Here is a 21,127-nt window from a genome sequence, read left to right as displayed (position 1 = left end):
GTGTCTGTCTGTCTGTCTGCGAGCAGCTAATCTCCGGCACCGTTGAGCGTTGACCTGATTGCAGCGAAATGGTGCACGCACATTTCCTGGGTGCCAGAGCAATAATCTTTCAGATCGGCCTGTTATAGCGCCACCAGGAGGCCAATTTTTGCAAAACACGTTTTTTGATATCACTCCTACAGATTTTATTCATACATCAACCAAATCGGTACACAGTATCTCTATAGTCATGTGATCAAGACGGATATGTCCGATTTTTCATATTCCATCCTGATAGGCTAAGATTGGCTTCCAAAGTTTGCAGGATTAGTCAGTTTTGAACAAAATACCTCAAATCATAAACGCAGCATGCGATTTCCGTGAAATTTTGCACGCACACTAGGCTGAGGAAGAAATACCACTTGATTGTTTTCAAATCAGCCTCATGGGTGGTGCTTTGACAGGCAGATTCGTGTTTTTACCTATAACGGCACTGATCTGCGTGAATCTTTGCACGCATACTCCCTAGGCCAAGGAAAAATCTATGCCCTGCATTTTTCACATCTGCCTTTCATAGCGCCACCAGGAGGCCTACTTCTGTAAAACAGTTTTTTACCCCAAATGCCCCAAATCATGAACGCAGCCGTGCGATTTCCGTGAAATGTTGCAAGCACATTCCCAGTAGGCCGAGGAAGAAATTCCACTTGAAACTTTTCAAATCAGCCTCATGGTGGCTCTAAAACAGGCCCATTCGTGTTTTTAAGTATAACTGCACCGATAAGTGTCAAACCAGTGGCGGAACAACTGAAAGCCGGGCCGGGAGGCAGAGCACAGTGATCAGGCCCCCCCCGTGCCACCACGCACATCCCGCGCGCAAAGCGCGCGGAAAATTTTGCGGGTTTGGGTCGGGTCGGGTCACCTTTTGGGGGGCTTTTTGTCACTTTATTTCGGTTTTAGGGTTAGGATAGGGTTAGGTTAGGGTTATGTTGTTTAATTCTTATTTCTTATTTTTGCCTGATTTTACCGATTTATTATCAAAAAATGAATTATAAAAAAATACAATTTCCAAAAATGTACATTCAATGCGTACATTCAGGTGTCAATGCGTCTTTTTTGGCAGATGTTGATGACGATTTTAACCAAAATACATTTGGAGATATAAGATAAGATAATTTTGTATATTTGCATCACTGTGAGTGAAAATAAACCAACAACACGCAACATAACATTTCAATATTATTTTAATGATGATAATAATGCTTTAATTAAATGAGAGGCGGAGAGGCTCCGCGGAGAGGTCGCGGCCCCGGCCCGGTCGCGGCGACCGGGTCGGGGCCGCGACCCTGGAGGGCCCGGCGGCCGGGCCCTCCAGGGTCGCGGGCCGGGAGGCGGCCGCCTCCCTTGCCTCCCCGGACGCTCCGCCACTGTGTCAAACTTTGTATAAGCACTCTCTAGAAGCCACGGAAAAACCTTTGCCCTGCATTTTTCACATCTGCCTTTTATAGCGCCACCAGTAGGCCGACTTATGTAAAACAAAATTGTTTCAATTGCTCCTTCAGATTTTATCCAAATTTCAAGTAAATCACTACACATGATCTCTATAGTCACGTGATCGAGACGAATCTGTTTGATTTTTCATAATCCATCCTGATTGGCTAAGATTGACATTAAAGTTTGCAAGAGTGGCCCGTTTTGAACAAAATGCCACAAATCATGAAAAAAACATCTGATTGGGGTGAAACTTAGCATGCACATCCGCACAACATTGAGGAACAAATGCCCCCCTTTTAAAATTGCCATATTATAGCGCCACCAGGAGGCAGATTTTTGCAAAAAACAAAATTATATTACTCCCACAAATTTTGTCCAAACATCACGCAAATCGGTACACATCTATAGTCAAGTGATCAAGGCGGATCCGTCCGATTTTTCATAATCCTGATTGGTGAATTCCGAACATTGCTGGCCCACAATAACCTACCTGGCCTGCCAGAAACCTGTGCTCTGAGGAGCACTTTTTCTAGTTATACCTGTTGCTGTTGCTAATAATAAAGAAAACGGGTTTCAGGGGAGGGGGTTCCCTGTTCCCCACATAACATATTGTCCGTTTTAATGTATGTAGTCTGCCGACACTATTAAAACGGACTTTCTTTTAGGCAGTGCTGATGAAATGGCATGTGTCACAGTTACAGTGTAATATGAAACAGTCAATGGGGTTGGGCTTGACTCAGCTCGTCTGACCTTCGGCTCTGGGCCAGCCCCATCCGATCAGACAGCAAGCCCAGCCTACAGGTTCCCAAACAGGTTCACTGTTGACTCGCATATACGCACTCGGGTGGGGCCCGTGTCTTTTATAGTTCCAAGGAAGCTTACGGTGCAAGGCAAGGCGGCAACACACACACCTACTGTATACAGTAGTCTTTATTTCTGCGCAAACACGCACAGACTGAACCCGGGAGTCAAACACACTGGTCGCTGCTGCGTAGCCTATATCTTTCTCTCGGCTCGTTTCAGATCCAGATCGGTCGGTCATGTTTCGCTGTGGGATCGCCTACCCCAGATGCAGGTGGATTTTACCCCTGCTGCTGCTTTTCGCCATTATCTTCGACATCGTCGCCATCGCCGCCGGTTCGGGATGGGTCGAGGACGAGGACGCCAAGACGCACTACGCCAATATGTGGAGCCAGTGTCGAGGCAGGAACGAGAACTGGGATTGCAAGTCGCTTATGGAATTCTGTAAGTAGGCTAGCCGTTGTAATGTACACCGCCATGGTAATGTAGGACAATGTTCGTCTGTTAGGTGAGTTCGATGTGAAAAATAAACATTCACAGTCCACTGTAAATACGAAGGACGGAATTAAAGCTGTTTGAAATGGGCCTACTTTACGCCGAGTAGTCCTACGGGAAGAGGCAGGACGAACTGACTGAACTTCAGTAGTAGTCAGTCAGTCAGCTCGTCCCTTCACAACCTGGGACCCAAGCCAGGAAAACAAAAAGTTTAATGTCGCTGGGCAAATTGGGTATTTTAACAACATATTTGCAACAAAGTAGAGGTAGTCTACCTTCTATTCCAGAGAGAACAACTGGAACCAGCTGTCCGCTATTCCTGTTCATAATTTATCATTAAAAAAAAACAAAAAACTGTTTAAAGCAAATCCTAATTCAGAACTGTAATAAAACAGAGTGTATATACTAAAATAATTCAGACTAAATTAACCAAACTGATTTATACTAGATCATGGTAAGATATTGCATAAATTTACAGCCAAGAGATAGCCTATCTTTCTTCCTTGTATTGGTTACCATTGCTTTTGGTGTTGTTCTAGTCCTCTTTACAATTGAAGGCTTTCATTTTAGTTATTGTGTCTATTTATTATAATAAACTATAATAATAATTTTAATAGCCTAATAATAATAATTGTTATTTCTTCATTTGAGCTCAATTGTTGGGAATCCACTTGGTTTCAACTTTCAATATTAGCATAAACAGGTGAATAGAAAACCATTGCAGAACTTCACTTGTAGTTTAGGAATTTGGAAATAGATATTCTCCCAAGCCAATTTAGTTCAGCTCAGTTTATTGTTGTCATCTGTATTAAAATGATCTTCAGCCAGATTCTATACAATTTGAAAGAAGAGATCACAAAAAGAATGCCATACTGACTTCAAGATGGCTGCCAATAGAATACTTGCCACAAACCATGTTGATAATGCTATTTATAGACAAACTCTTAATGAGTGTGCTTTATAATGGTGGTTATTCGCAGGACACACACACACACACACACACACACACACACACACACACACACACACACACACACACACACACACACACACACACACACACACACACACACACACACACACAGAGCACTGAACCTCTGTCTCTGCACCTGTAATGGCCCTGACTGACTTTGCTTTGGGGAGGGAGGGGGGGGGGGTGTACAACCTCCTCTGTCACCAACAAGGGACAGCATTGTTGCCGTTATTGTTGAAGTCAACCAGCATAGCAGGGAGACCATAGCTTTAGAAAGTTACCGCTAGAACACCAACATTTTGAGGGAATGCATCATTGATGGAATTTCATCCAGAATTCCGACTGGTCTTACTTTTCACGAACTTGTTTAAAAAGCAAGGATACCATGATTAATTTGGACCAGCACGCATACCGTTCCTGTCGGGCAGAAACCTCATATCTCTATAATTCAACTTTTTATGTTTGTAACATTTTTTTTGTAAAGGAATGCCCTACTTCATCATACTACAGTGTCGCATGAGAGTAGTGAAAATAGCAGATCTACAAGCTCAGAACATGTTGTGAGCTTGTGTAGATCAGCCATTTTCTCTTTTTTTTAGTCATTCAATGTTTCCTCCCGACAGCAGCGATATTCAATTCCCTGCTGAGAGCAATCTGTCTTATCTCCACTGCCATGTGTCACTGACTGGCTTCCTATAGCTGACACATCACTCAACACCTGGTGGTCACACAGACACAATGTGTCTGAAATGATCTGCATAAGACACCTACTTTAACCATTCCTCACACATCATGCTATCGACTATGAAATGTGTTGAGCTGTATTAAATCATTATTACCATTTAGTACTACTGTTGTCAATGTACTGTATCTGACAACCTTCCTTGACTATACTGATGGATATGATAATAATAATAATAATAATAATAATAATAATAATAATAATAACTAGAAAATGTGCTCCTCGGAGCACAAGTCTCCGCCAGCAAATATTGGAATTTATTCCAAGATTGGAACTTTTTCTGCTAATATCTCCTGACTAAATGTTAGCTTGGCTGATGGCACTGATGTCACTTCGAAACATGCAATGCAATGTTTCGAAGTGACTCACCTATTTATAGGTATGTATTTCATCATGCGTCTCGCTAGCCAATCAAAGCACACCCTTTCAACATATTGTCACGTGTCACGTGAAGCTTGACCAATGTTAGCTTGGTGGAACCAAAGGAAATCAAACGAAAACATACTCTCCACCATGCCTTCGGCCTGGCAAAGACAATAATATATTATTAGTGCCCAAAGTACACAGCATTTACATATCTCAACTGTTAATATACTAGCTACCAAAAAATGTTTTGGTATAAAATATATTGGTAGCTCATTAAATACAATAAAGTTGTTATATGTTTTAGGGTTTCTTTTGTTTTTGCTCATCACGTGTTGTGTTGAAAAGAAACTCTGGAATATTGACTAATTGTTTTTACAGTGTGGTTCTGCACCCATAAGAGTAGAGCTGATATGTGTGTCTGTCTGCGTCCATAGCTAATCTTGCAAACCGCTGGACTGAGCACCAAATTTCTAGTGCACACTTCCAGTAGACCACAGAAGTACCGTCAATATTTTCTTTGTTTTATACTTTTTGGAAAGATTTGACTTTAATTTAATAAGTGAAGTCAAAGGGGCTCTAATAGGGCTGAAACTGTTCCCAAATTAGATAGATAGATTGATAGATCGATTTTTTTGTAATTGTCATTATGATTAATATATAAACCTGTCACCATACCTCTGATTATCACCTTGGTGCAGTAACAGTACACAGGAGACATGGATGCCTTTAGTAGTTTGTCAAAGTGATTTCAAAATGTGATAACACACAGAGACATGATTGAGTTGTTCCTACCAGCCAAGCTGGTGTTATGTCAATGCAGCGGCACCCTCCTTCCCTGCCTAGTTTCCCCCTCCGAAAATGCGTTGGTGGAACTTTACCCTTGCGCCAACCGGACACCATATCTCTTGGTTGTTCATTTTGCTTGTTTTACAGCATTGTTCTTTGTCTGTGTCTTGGTCAGTCTCCCTTTTTAAATGTATTGATTTTTCTTTTCCTGTACCTCAGTGGGACATCAGTGGTTGGTTGGACAAACATGGCAGGCATAGAAGCTGCAACCTCCCATGTTCCTTCCCACCAACACTTAACACCTCTCTCGCTAAAGATCATGGATCCATTGTTTTTTTAAAAGATACATTTTATCGGCATGTTTGCTTTATTTAGATAGTGACCGTGAGCAGAGAAACAGGAGAGGTGGGAGAGAGATGGAATGACATGCAGCAAAGGGCCTCGGGATAGATTTGAACCCATCTGTGAATATATTGCCAAAAACGTAATGCTGTTTTCTGTGATGGATTTAGGAGGTTAGTAAACACGCTGGAGCCGAAGTATAAAATTCCTTTACGGCCGTATTTTAGTCAAACAGTGCTACCACCAGCTCTGTATGAAGAGACAAAAGCTAAGGTGACACAAAGCCTAAAACATTGAAAGTTGGACTCCCGGTTCCAGAGCCTGTGTGACCTGAATGACAGGACGTATTCAACGGGCTGCTGAAGTTTAAAGAGTGAGAGAGAGAGAGAGAGAGAGAGAGAGAGACTTGTACTGCAAAGAAAAATCTATTACCCTCTGACTGTCCACTCAAGTGGTGGAGAGACAACTGGGATGTTTTGCACAATATATTGTATAAATAGGGATTCTGGGAGGTGATGTGCCAAGTGGCTTCTCTGGTCAGGAAGTTTTAAGTGACTTTTTTACAAGTCATCATTTGTCTTTTTTAAATATCATCGTACGCTTGGTATTATGATATTATTGTATTGAGAGTTTTTGATATCATTACGTTCTCGCCGTATAGAGTCATGATGTCTAACAGTTTTTGGCCTGAGACCAAATCCCCTCCCTATCACGGTTTCATGGCCACTCCCTGCTCTGGTTGTGAAAGTGACACATGCCTGAGGTGCAGACACTCACCTGTAAGGCATGAGGTGGAAAACAACACAGTGCTACAGTTTATGAGTGTGCAGGTGAAGAATAATGCATTTGTCCAAGTCAGACGATTTTCCCCTTTGGGGATGATAAATATTTTACCTTTACCTTACATGCATTTTATAAACGAAGTACAGAGAGGATGTCCATGTGGCATAGGTGAAAACATCGCCCTCCACCACAGAGGCCATAGTTCCATTCCCAGTAGCGGCGGCTTTGGCTTGGCTGCATGGGCAAACTAATGAACACAATTGGTAGATTTCCGTAGTGGGAAGCCAGCAGGGACTTGTGTCCTCCTACCGTTTGGTTTAGACATGGACTCATGGAAGGAATTGCCAGTGACTGGGGGGGGATTTAAAAAAATGCATTGTGAAACAAAAACATTAATAAATAAAACAATTGTGCTCAAAAAATAAATAATAGTTCAATGAAAAACAGCACACAGTGTCTGGGTGGTGCAGGGGTAAAGATCCTGCCCAGCCCACCATCATAGAAACCCGGGTTCGTATCCCCCATGGTGCATCCGGCTTGGCTGGACGTTTCAATGAAAACAGTCCGCTACACCACACACACACACACACACACACACACACACACACACACACACACACACACACACACACACACACACACACACACACACACACACACACACACACACACACACACACACACACACACACACACACACACACACACACACACACACACACACACACACACACACACACACACACACACACACACACACACACAGACCTTCTTCTAGACGGCTTGCCTTTAAGGAGCCATGCTGTAAAAACTGCACGTGAACACAACCATAATGCACACGCACGCCGGCCACCCCCAAGTAACCTACATAAAATACACAATGCCAGCATCTCTACCATACATTTGATTTGACATGTTGGAACCTGTATAAGTGACATGTAGGGAGCAGATAAGTGTGTTTTCTAAAGTTCTCCATGAATCACAGTGACGCTGTGGTTCCATTCCTGGAAGCTGCTGCAAAGTCTTCCATGGAAATGTATTCAATAGTGCAGTATGGAGAAGGAAATGATTGGTGTGTGTGTGTGTGTGTGTGTGTGTGTGTGTGTGTGTGTGTGTGTGTGTGTGTGTGTGTGTGTGTGTGTGTGTGTGTGTGTGTGTGTGTGTGTGCGTGCGTGTGTCTGCGCGTGCGTGCAGGGACATTTAAGCCATTAGAGACTAGAGAGTATAGTTGAATATATTTAGTTGATCATCAATGGGACAACAGCTGGTAAACAGTGAGTGACAGGCACAGACAGATGCAGCCAGATGATACCTAATTACAAAATCACACACACACACACACACACACACACACACACACACACACACACACACACACACACACACACACACACACACACACACACACACACACACACACACACACACACACACACACACACACACGTACAATGTCATGTTAAGAATGCGCATATGTCACCCTCAATGCCCCCCCCCCCATACACATACACATACACAGAGACAGATACAGATACAAACATACATACATGGATTGATTCATGCATTCATGCTAACATGCACATACTCTGGCCTGATCACACTAACCTGTAATAATTCGGTTTATTAGTTTGGTTACCCCTAGAGGCAACACAGTATAGTACTTAGGCGACTTTATTTCTTTAGATAAACTAAAGTTTGCCATGCTACTCCTCCAAGAGTTTTGGTGCCACTAAGTGATATTGCATACAGTATAAACCCTATTATTTTTTAAAAACATGCACAAGGTTTTACCAGATTTGCCCGTAAAATTGCTTACTGGATTGTGTAAGTAGTCTGTTACACAATCCAGTAGTCTGTTACACAAAAAAAATGGAGAGGGTGGATTTCTGTGTTGACACTATTTGGTGTCTGGATTTGTGGCCAGATGTAAAGGATCTTAAAATAAACTTTGGTATTGTAAAAAGCTGTGGGATAATTCATGTATCATTATGCTGATTATAAAACAGGACTGCCGCTCCTGTAGATTGTGTTTCCAAACCACTTTCGTTGCACACATTTGCATTTCAATAGAACAGCGTGGATCGGGTTCTAAATCGTGTTACTATGGGAGTAATACATTTTAATGAGCTTGGGGCCCACGGTGAGATTCAGGTTAATAGTTTGGGTCCCAGGCTATACTTGTGTAACCACTGTCACCCTGGCGTCCCTATTTTGGGCATTAATAAGCAAAAATATTTCAAAATGCTCAAATATTTAAAAACAATTTCATGAAATGCGTTGTGAGCTTGTAGATCAGCTATTTGCTTAAGAACAGTTGTTAGGGCTGTAGAATCAAGAGATAGTATGTGTATTATTGAGCATGAATGACACAGCTATCACAGGAAAGTCAACCAGTTTAACTAGTTAGGTGTGTGTGTGTGTGTGTGTGTGTGTGTGTGTGTGTGTGTGTGTGTGTGTGTGTGTGTGTGTGTGTGTGTGTGTGTGTGTGTGTGTGTGTGTGTGTGTGTGTGTGTGTGTGTGTGTGTGTGTGTGTACTGTATGTGTTCCATGGTAGGGTAGCATTCCCCTCCCCACCCTCAGGCATTTGACTTATCATGTTCTCTCTTGCCATACACCACACACTCACACAGACAGACACACACACATGGGGATGTGAATAATTTAGCTGAGCTGAGCATTCTATGTAATAGATTGTGTACAGCAGTGTGCTGAAACTGTAGCGACACAAGTTACAAGTGTACGTGTTCTGACTAAAAAAACAGTGAGAAATGTTTTCATTGATACGTTTTGTGACCCTTGGGCCCATGAAACCTAGATTTAAGGCAATTTTATTATTCATCAAAGAGAGGAGCTAGCATACCACGAGAAAGAGACGTAGAAGTCCACACTGGCTTGTGATGCAAAAGTTTTGGGTTTTGCATAATCATTTTTGCATCGTCAGAACTTAGAACTCTACGTTTTGAGTTCAGATGCAATTGTTTTCATAAAATACAATTTAAGTGTGCACCATAAACACCACCAACCAGACACCGTTTTCTCTAAGGGAGGAGTTTGCACACCCCTGTAATTTATATAGAGCAATAAATTAAACACAATACCTGATTGCCTGTGAGCAAGAGAAAATAACTGCATAGATAACTTTGACAGACCCTGTCACACCAGTCATCATAGTTGTATGAACTATGATCTATGATCATAGTTCTTATAAATCCATCCAATCACACTGACAAACAACCTACCATGATACATGAAAACCGTACCCAGGAAAGAGCATGGTGACAAAACCGGAAGATTGGTTTTAAGTATTATCTCTGGGATGAGGAATAATTTGCATCATGTTGCTGTATGTCAGCCAGGGTATTTATTCACAGTGTTTCTCGTGGCATGCTAAAGAGCTAAAACCACACATGAAGTGCTGCCGTGTTTTAGAAAATAAATGATATATTGTTCTCAGAGGCTCCTTCCTTATCATTACAGAGTTACCCGGGTCATGATAAGTGTGTAAATAACAAATCATTTGCAACCTATGCAATACATTCAAAGGCAAGCACATCGGTTTTGTAGAAATTAATACAAGGATATTACTAACTCTGTTACATGTACACGGTGATCTTGTTTAGGGTGGTATGTCCAATCAATGCCACCACCACATTCCCTGTCCCAAGGGTTACTGTATTCCCTGATTTATACTTGGTTGTGCATTGTGCCACACACTGAAAATAGCAGTATAAATCAGGCTTAACTCTCTGTCTCATGCTGTCTCTGTCTTTGTCTTTCACCACACCAACTTTCTAATCTTTTGGAATGTGCTCTCGATTATTTTGTCTGAGTCTGCTTAAGTGCACTGACCGGTCCAGAATGTCAACAACAGGACAAACCACAGATAACTGCTGTTAATTGCCAGAAATGTCTTGTTGCCGATTGTGATTAGCTAAGCCTATTTTGTACACAGGCAGAATTGCTGAAGGCTGAGGCTGACTGAGGCTTTACAGATATATCTCCTACTGTGCCTGGGTTGATATGGAAGGATAGATTTATTTAAAGTTCTGCATTGGAAAACTACCAAACAATATCCTAATTTGACTGTAGCAGTATGTAGCAGGCCCTCTGCTACAGCGAGGTAGAGTAACGTGTGATGAAGTCTGTACAGTTGGTGTTCAGGCATGTGCGTTGATGTAATTAACATTTTTGTGTGTGTGTGTGTTTGTGTGTGTCTCCAGCTTGGGCCCAGGCTGTGGCTGCTCTGATGATCATCGGTCTCCTCATCCTCATCGTGGCCTTCATCATCTCCTGCGTGGCTCTTTGCTGCACACTCAACACTACTCTTCTGCCCTTCGTAGGACTACTGCTGTTCATTGTTGGTAAGGCTGGCAAAAAACACACTTGACACACGGTAAAGACTCCTCTACCAGTCACATGACCTACTGCACACAAACCTGAAAATCGAGTATATGAAAAGAACGTTTAACTTTAATTACACAATGAACACGTAAACGTCAATATAGAATTAAGTTATTCACTGAACTTAATTTAACCCTATTTCAAAACATCTTTTAATGACATGCCCAAAATAGGGACGCCAGGTTGAAAATGGTTAAAATTGGTACACGTTGGCTCCATAATTGCTGATACCGATGTTGTCAAAAAAGTGTCTTATTAAACAAGAAAGAAAGAAAGTTTTAGGATTGAAAGGGGAGCGTAGCAGGCCACCCAAAACCATCTGCACTCTGGAGCAGCAGTTCGAGCTGTGTGACGAAATTAGAGGCTCCAGCCAGCGGAACCATGCTTTTCACACATGTTTCGGATAAGACCAAAAACATCACATCTCCCATAGAGAACAAACTCTCTGAACGCCATGAGAAATATTTCACGATGTCACCAAGTGAGTGTGTTGATGCATGCGTTGCTTTTAGATAGCGTTCTGTGTTTTCAGCTAACTACTGTATTTACAGTAATTTGCAAACAACTCAAAGCCTTTGATGTCCATTCAGTGGAAAATTGTTTTTGTACCATCAGCGTAAAAGCCTTAATATCACAAGCCACAGACACAAAACAACCTCAACACTATAAAGCAAATTAAGAGGATATTTATTCAATCAGGAGTAAGCTTAAGCAAGCCTAGTACAGAACAAAGATTCGCAATGAGGCGAGTTGAAATTTGAAAACACTTGGAATAGAATCTCCCCCAAAAACTGGTTTGCTACATTCTGAAACTGGACAGTCCACACCAAAGCGACTAGCAAAGACTGTTCTCCGTTCCCATATCAACGGTACTTCTCATGTCACATCAACCTACTTCCTTGAGGCTCAAACTCCATCACCTGACTGCATAACACAACCTCTCCTACTGTATCTATATTGTATAGATACAGCTTTATTTATATTATATTGAAGCCAACCAACTATCAATTCCAGCACAGTCCCTCCGGGCTATGGGATATAAACAGCAGATGGGCCTGTCCCTCCCGGGTATGGGAAAGAAAACGTGCATGAAAAACATCTGACTGTATTTCCAGATAAGAGATCACTGTGTCTTTTTGCTGGTCTATTGTTTCCTAAATACTACGTTAATTTAATGTAGTGATGCCGTTTGGGACCTCATTGCTCTGATTTTAGAAAAGCATCCGTGAGGGATATGGGAACGTAACAGTTGTGAGAGCGACAGATAGATCATTGAACAGAGAAATCATTATAATGACCGTGACCTTCTGAAACTTGTTGCTTGCAATTCGACAAGTGTAATCTCATGAGACTCAATCAGCCGGCGTCAGCCAACCTGCGACAGGGTGATTCAGACAGCAACGATTTTCTCTGCAATGTTCTAAAATGGGCTTTAGAGGGGGAAAAAATTATTTCAAGGACATGGCAAGGTTTTATTTCAACACAGTTTGAAAGTCTAAAAATATGTGTTTAGAATAAAATGAGTACAATAAATGTCATCTGTCCTATGGGGAGGAGGGGGGGGGGGTAGGGAGGGGACAGTTATTATGACCTAGCCTGGTTGAGCAGACTGGGAGCACGCTGTTGGGAGAAAACTGTTCCTGCATCTATTGTTGTGAGTTGAGGAAATGCATCTCTGGCCAGAGGGCAGGGGCTGGAAGCATCCATTAAGTTTGTGGGAAGTGTCACCTTACTATTCTTGTCTTTCCTCTTTGCTCTGGTGTCATACCGTCGTAGAGCTCTTGCAGACCTGACCACTGCTTCCTGCAGAGCATGGACTACAGGGTCTATCAGTGTGTTGAGGATAGTTTTTCTGTCTGTTTGTTTTTAAAGACAGTGTCATGTAGTTATGTTAACCATGGTACAAAAATAAAACATAGCTATGGTTATACATACCAACTCCAACCAAAACCAGACTTTATAGTCATCAACAGCTCCTCGGTTTTATCGCCTTAGCTGACCTAAGTATGTGAATCTTGGAGGGAGAGAGCGACATACTGTGAGGGAGTGTGAGTCTTGAGGGCAGCAGGGAGAGAGAGAGACAGAGAAAGAAGGGGAAGATTTTTGAGAGGGGTGAAAGTGGGAGAGAGGGAACAAGAAGGAGGAAATGTAGGCCATGGCTTAGATTGAAAAAAGGGGGAGCATCTTAAGCTTAACTGAGCGAAGGAGGGCAATGAGTTACGTAATGAGTGTAAGGAAGAGCGTCAATCCTGAGAACAAAGAGGGGAGGGAATAAGGCATTGTGGGTGAGTCCTGAAGCGAGGGAGTGGAGAGAGAAGTAAAGTACACTATACCAGTGGAGTGGAGTGAGGAGTCTGTTGTTTGCTGTGTAGAGGCAAAGGGACGGGGGTATGACGTTGCTATGGGAACAACGCAGTCTGCCCATCTGACTGACTCACCCCGCTGACTGTGAGATCATAGGAACAGAAAGACGCACGCGCGCGCGCGCGCGCACACACACACACACACACACACACACACACACACACACACACACACACACACACACACACACACACACACACACACACACACACACACACACACACACATATTGTGATGATGACGTCAAAACTATGACTAAGCTTAACATAACCGTAACCTGGGCCTTAAAATACCCTAATGGGTTTTGGAAAAAGTTGTTATTTCAATGTCCAACCTAAGAGTAAATTGTGTAGAGAGAGAGAGAGAGTGTGTTTGCATTTGTGGCAAATGTAGCAAGAATTTGGCATAATGTCATATGGTAGATAGAATCTCAAAAGTATACCGAACGTATACCGTAAGGGAACACGATTATGTTATTATACCATCCCATCACATAAAATATTACATGTATAGCCACCGTTGTGCTCAGAGATAGTGATATCCTAATGTAGCATAATGTAGGACTACTTAGTCCATGCTGTCTCTCTCTTTGTTTTCCTGCTAATTTGTGGAGTGGACTGCTCATTCTCCTCTACAACAAAGTAATGCTGGTGTTGTATGTGAGTCCTGCACTGTATACAGTATCGATTTAGCTCTATCATATTCAGAACAGCATTCTCTGGGACCTACTATTATGTCAAGAATGGCGGTTGACATTGTCAGTAAAAGCTAAACTCAAACAATCTAATGGTGCTCAGTTCCAAATATGGATTATGTGCCCCTATTGAACTGTAGAATGTTTGTTTTGAGAAGAACCATTTATTTAACCCTACCTGTGCTCCAGGGAAGGAAAGGGAGGCAGTGAATCATAAATCAGTCACCACCACTCTCTACGACTGAAAAGTGAGACACAGGGCAATGAGGGAGGACATGGTGTTAGAGATTACACCTTTCTCCGGAACAGCTGCGTGGAGAGATGCTTATGAATACTGATGCAGTCATATGAATGTCAGTGAATCCTGACTCACCTCGATATCACAGATGTTGACGTGTGGATGTTGCTGTTACACTCTCAAAAGTATTTCCCGTACTCTTGTGAGCACTATTGTTAATGTTGTCTGACTTCATCTCTGACTGGCTGCCTGTTATACCCACCTTTATTTGTTCATCTTCAATGTTTGTCTGCTTGACAGTTTCTGTTGCTGCTTTTATGCATCGTTAAATTTTCCCGAATAGGTGCTTGAAGCACAATATAAATGAACAAACTCATTGCGTTTGTTTGCGTGCACACCAAAATAGGAAATACTGGGAATAGTTGGTTATGCCTATAAGTCGGTAAAGATGTTTACATAGGGTTTCAAGGCTTTTATTGTCACATGCACTTACATTACACCTGTGGCAACATTGCACGCAGTGCCATTCTTGTTCTTACAGCTTCATCAACAGTATGCCAACAATATAAATAGAAAAGATTATTAAAAAAATCATGATAAAAGTAGAACTTTAAACAAAAACCCAATGTGACTATTATTGTAACATCGGTTACTACATCAGGTGTCTGACTTTTCCTGTTGCTCTACACCTCTCACCCTGTCTATTTCCTCCCTTCCATACAGTGCTTCTCCAGTTCATTGCACTGATCATCTACCCAGTCCACTTCAGCGAAGAGATCTTTGAGGGCCACTACGACTACACCTGGGCCTACGGCTTCGGCTGGGGGGCCACCATCCTGGCCATCGGCTGTGGCATCCTCTTCTGCTGCATGCCACGCTATGAGGATGAGCTGACAGGCCTGGCCAAGACCAAATACATTTACTCTTCTGCCTAAAGACTCAAACCGCTAACCCACAGTCAGTTACACTCTTCTCACATGGAGCTGGATCTGTGCTGTGCTGTGCTGTGCTGTGCTGGCCACTGAGCATTCTACTTCTCATTGTCCCGTTTCCCAGGAGCTATGGTGGATGTGTGTCTTGGCCAGAACAGCACTGTCCAGTTTGGTTCGGTTTGATTTGGCTTGCCAGTGGAAAAGCCCTCCCCACTGTCTGAGGACAGTGCCACTAGAAGTACTAGACAACTCTTATTGGAACTGGACTCTTGATTGGACGTTGTCATGTCAGCCTGATTTAATTGTTCTTATATTCTTTAAGTCAGCCCCATAAATCTCTGGTCTTTGCTATAAGCATTTTTTCATAAGCATATAGCATAGGTAATTTTTCAATGCAAGATCACCTAAGTGCACTTAAGATAAGGGTTCAGTTTATTTCCGTAAGGCGTACTGTAGCTTTAATATGATTTCTATTTCAAGCTTTGTAGAGATCTTGGTGAGAGCTGTCCAGTTCGCATTCAAAGCCCACTGTAAGATATTTTGTATGACTGGACTGGACAAATAGATCATGCTGGATTGTTTGCTAAGTTTGTGTAGTGTATTATAAGGAGCTTTTCCGTAATCTCATATATATCCTTAACACATCTTGTGTTATGTAGGTAGTTGTATAAAAGGGAACACAGAACAAAAGATATAGATTCGGAAGCTGAATGTAATCGGTACAGTATATTTTGCATAGGACAAGGAAATTGTATATGTATTTTAATGGCTGCATTTGGATGTTTGTTCACCCCCACCCTTTTTATGTGTTCCCCCCATTCATATCTGCTGATCCAGAAAAGTGTCTTTTTGCTTCAGAAATGAAAGGGAGGACTGTGGCTAATTGCTGTGTGGTCTTTGTGTCTGTTAGGGAACACTACCCACTCTATGGGTAAATAGATAAATATGATGTTTGATGATGATTGTGAGTTTGTAAATGGTATCAAAAGTTTTTTTATTTCCTTTTTGCTTCTTCGTGGCCCTTGGGTATGTTTTAAAGCCATTTTTATGCCATCGACCAATATACACTGATGTTAATAATATAGGAATTCTTCCAATGTCTTGTATATTGACCATCCTTAAAACAGCCTATTTACATGAGTGTAGCATTTTCTCACTTATGACATTTGTTGAACTCATGCTTCAACAATACACATTTCACAGTCAGTTTAATGGACATTCTTTTTTATCATCATCTCCCAATAAGTCATTTTTCATCTGAGGCCTTAGTTGAAAAGTCCTATTGTTTTTATTTAACTGGTCATATGAAAAAAAAAAAATCATTCCTCTGTGGGCTTTGGTGTCCCTCATACTGTCATATCTACTGACTTCATAAGACACCTTGCTTCATACAATCACACGATACACAATGTTAAATATCAAGTTAATTTAACTCTGACTGGTACATGTTTTCATGTGTATACTGAGTTAAACTAACACTAAGGATTTGACTGTGTATACTGTATATAAAACGTGTGCCTTAACTTGTTGACCTGTTGTGTAGTTGTTGTTGAAATGGCCCTTGAAAAGATTTTAAACTCATTGGCCTGGTTTAACAGACACTCAGTGGATTGGTCCCTAGAACGGTGGTTCCCAAACGTTTTAGCTCGAGACCCAAAAGAGAAATATGATGTCTCTCTGGGACCCAAACTTACAAACTTACATGAATTAACCTGTTTAGCCCCATTTAATAGATAGTGGAAATAGCCAATGTACAAGCTTGCGATGCGATGTGTCGTGAGCTTGTAGATCTTCTATTTTCACTGTTTATAAAAAAATCTATTTACATTTATGGATTACTTTTTTTTATTTTTATGAAATTATTTTGAAAAACTTGGGATATTTAATCACGAATAAAACAAATTGGCCCGCAACCCAAAAATGGGTCCCAACCCATTGTTTGAGAAACGATGCCCTAGATTAGAAGATGTCTTCGTTTGAAACGTAAATGTTAAGCTATCGCAAGGTTTTATGTTCACATTCTCATGCTGGTCCAGGCTTGCATTTTGGATTACAATGAAAGAAGGTATAATTATTATTACTGATCTAAGATTTGTTAGTTTAGTCTGAGGCCCTATTCATATGTGTAAAAAGGTGACTGTTTTGGCTTCAAAGCTCTTTTCCAGCTGAAGAGAGTATTTGTATTTTTGTAAGCAAACGGAATATCTACCTGATAATCTGCTTCAAATCTACTTTGGTACTACTACGGCTAGCAGGTCAGAGCAGATTCTAAAACAGATTAAGGCCTATTCACTCTTCAGTCCTGTAGACTAGATTTTAAAGTAACTTTTTTTACACCTGTAAATAGGGCTTGACCAACACAGGCTGAAGGGTGACATAGAATTGAAGTCTGTGAAACCAGCAATCATCCATGCTGGCAGTGTGGCTGTACGGTAGCTATTACTATTATTACACTGTAAAATCCTCAGTGTTAATTTAAGTCAGAGAGTGTACAAATATAACCAAATGGACCCGTTAAGCTCAGCAGATAAATTAACCCTATGGATTTTACTATGTATTATTAACATCCTTCCACTTCTTGAGACCATCCATTTTTCTTTTTCTGCTGTACTTGGAATTTATTTTGAGCTGTGTGTATTTTTATGCAATAAAGATTGTTTTTTGGAGACAACTACATTTTCAGAGTGATTTGTATGTGAAATACACTGTTTACAATTGAAGTGGAGGAGACAGGAAACGAGAAATAGAAAGGGGGGGGGGGGGGCAGGAGATAAGATAGGCATCATGTGAATATGCACATGATATGCACCTTGGTCGCACTGTTGCTTTGCACCACCCTTACTATACTTTTTGGCCTCTCAGAAATAGGGTCTTCCCCCACAATAGCAGAGAGATGCCCACAATGATTGGAAAAGTGACAATTCTTATAAAAAACTGTTGAACTAATGCAACAACGGATTACTCCTGTGGGAGATTGGTTTGAAAATGCATTTGTAGCACTTATGTCAGTGTAGCTCTCGTCACAGCAATGCTGGTTGCATTCCTTGTGGCATGGTGTCACAGAACACACAAACGCATGCATGCGCGCGCACACACACACACACACACACACACACACACACACACACACACACACACACACACACACACACACACACACACACACACACACACACACACACACACACAGAGAATACAGTAAAAAAAATCCTCAGTGTTCAATGTATCCATTCTTGTAACTACAGTATGTGTAAACATAAAGACTCAGAGTCCATTTGGTTACATTTGAGTTAAATGAACACTCGGAAGGAATAACGTGTAGGCTACACGCCCTGTCCTCCTCTCACGCCTGTCTGCTAGTGTTAACAGCTGTGAGTCATGCATTATTATGAGGCCCACACCCTGCCTGCCCCACCCAGGGAGAGGCTTGTGTGAGAACTAGCCTGGGCTCAGCAAGCCATGACAGCTCCCCTGAGTTTCAACTTCCAGAGAGAGAGAGAGAGAGAGAGAGAGAGAGAGAGAGAGAGAGAGAGAGAGAGAGAGAGAGAAAGCGAAAGAGAGCAGTGGTGTACAGTAACTAAGTAGGCCTACATTCATTCACTAGAGAGAGCAGTGGTGCAGTGAAGTAACTAAGTACATTTACAGTACAATTTTGAGGTACTTTTACTTAAGTGTTTCCGTTTTTCAATACTTTATACTTCCACTCCACTACAACTCAAAAGCAAATATTGTACTTTTTACTCCACTACAATTATTTGTTAGCTTTAGTTGCTACTTTGCTGATTTAGATTATTATTACAACACATACATTAATCACTTAAGCCCTATTTTACATCGGCTATACGGAAATAGACTATCTAAAATCTCACAATACAATACATTGCATCGTGGTATGTTGTGCACTTGTAGATCTGCTATTTTTGACAAATTGAGAAAAATGTGAGTAGCCTACTTTTACTTTGGTACTGCAAGTATATTTTTATGTCAATTAGCCTACCTTTGTACTTTTATTCAAGTAAACATATTGAATACAGTCCTTGTAACATGAGTATTTCTATATAGAGGTATTTCTACTTTAACTTTTACTTTCCTTACCTAAGTAAAACCATCTGAGTACTTCTTCCACCACTGAGAGAGAGAGAGAGAGAGAGAGAGAGAGAGAGAGAGAGAGAGAGAGAGAGAGAGAGAGAGAGGGAGAGGGAAAGGGAAAGAGAGAAGCTCAGCAGATGGAGTAAAGCAAAGGAAGGAGGCAAAAACATGTAGGAATGCAACTATTGATTAATTTCTCAGAAATGATTCTACCAATTACTTTTTCAATTAATCGAATAATAGAGAAGCGCGCTCTTTTTTTATTTCTTAATTTTGTACAACAAATTGATTACCGATTAAGCAGTATTTTTTAACTTTTCTCACATGCAAGATTTGTGAAAATATCAGATCTACAATCTCACAACACATGCTCACGACATGCTGTAAACTTGTAGATCTGATATTTTCACTATTTTTTAAATTGTTAGAAACCTTTCTCCTATGACATGCCCAAAATAGGGATCGATCATTCAGCAAGTATTTTATGAAACTAGAGGTTTAAATAATCACACACACACACACACGCACGCACGCACGCGCGCACGCGCGCACTCGCACACACACACACACACACACACACACACACACACACACACACACACACACACACACACACACACACACACACACACACACACACACACACACACACACACACTCTCACACCCTCTGTATTTCAATATAAAAGCCACTAGAGGGCAGGCTTGATCAGTTAATGAACCTCAATAGCACTTGTGAGTGTGAGTTGCATGAGCTTGAGTTGCAACCCACCACCCACTGTGTTTCTCACCCTCTAGTGTACCCTGAACTTTTAGCTGAATATGTAGCCATGTTTCAGACTGAAAGCTCAGAATTAGTGAAACTGTGCATGTACCCATACAGAGAGCTTTGTCTGCTTCTAAAGCTGTGCACTCAGTGGGTGCTGCTGGTTTCATTCCAGATCCCAGGTGCTTTTCACGTCGAGGAGTGGGCCAACAGAACAATGACACATTCTCCTCCAGAGATCTCCCCTGGGTTCTTCCCTCCCATGTTCTTCTGCCACCTCATACCTGGATGCAGTGGTGGAAGAAGTACTCAGATTTGTTTCACTTAAAGGACGACTTCACCCATTTTCAACTTCTTCATATAACTGGTCCTCACTAATTAATGCTCATGTTAAAAAAAATCTACTGGTCTGTCTCTTATAGGAGGGCTGTGGACAGTTCAGAAACCCGCCTACCAGTGACATTGTCGTTAGGCAGGTTCATCTTTTCTGAAAATGGCTTCCATTATAGCATGCTAACTTTCCAGGAAGCCTGCAGTTTCTATTAGCTTGGCTTCCCCATCGATGATGTCACTGGTAGGTGGGTTTCTGAACTGTCCACAGGCCTCTTATGAGACACAGACCGACAAAAATGGTACCAGATTACAATGAGCATTAAGTATTGGGGACCAATTATATGAAGAAAATGGGTGAAGTCGTCCTTTAAGTAAAAGTAGCAATAGCACAAATACAAGTAAATGAATACAAGCCTGTATTCAAACTTTTCAGTGAAAGTACAAAAATGGCATCATATTGCAAAGCTTTGTGCTAGAAGAGCTTGTAGATCTGTTATTTTTGAATAGCCATAGTATAAGTAAGGCGTAAGTGGTTAATGCAGGTTTTAATCCA

General features: G+C 41.5%; 1 protein-coding gene across 1 annotated transcript; it reads left to right on the top strand.

Moving 5' to 3' along the window:
* The first annotated feature begins 2,277 nt into the window (after positions 1–2,277).
* Positions 2,278–18,058, top strand: perp (p53 apoptosis effector related to pmp22). The gene is made up of 3 exons (XM_084075682.1): positions 2,278–2,715; positions 10,979–11,119; positions 15,179–18,058. The coding sequence occupies exons 1-3, from the start codon at positions 2,511–2,513 to the stop codon at positions 15,388–15,390; spliced, it is 558 nt and encodes a 185-aa protein (XP_083931808.1). The 5' UTR covers positions 2,278–2,510; the 3' UTR covers positions 15,391–18,058.
* The last annotated feature ends 3,069 nt before the right edge of the window (positions 18,059–21,127 follow it).

This window comes from Gymnoscopelus microlampas, assembly GCF_963454915.1.
Source record: "Gymnoscopelus microlampas genome assembly, chromosome: 13".
In the NCBI taxonomy this organism is placed as follows: Eukaryota; Metazoa; Chordata; class Actinopteri; order Myctophiformes; family Myctophidae; genus Gymnoscopelus; species Gymnoscopelus microlampas.
This window is presented reverse-complemented; position numbering and strand designations above follow the sequence as displayed.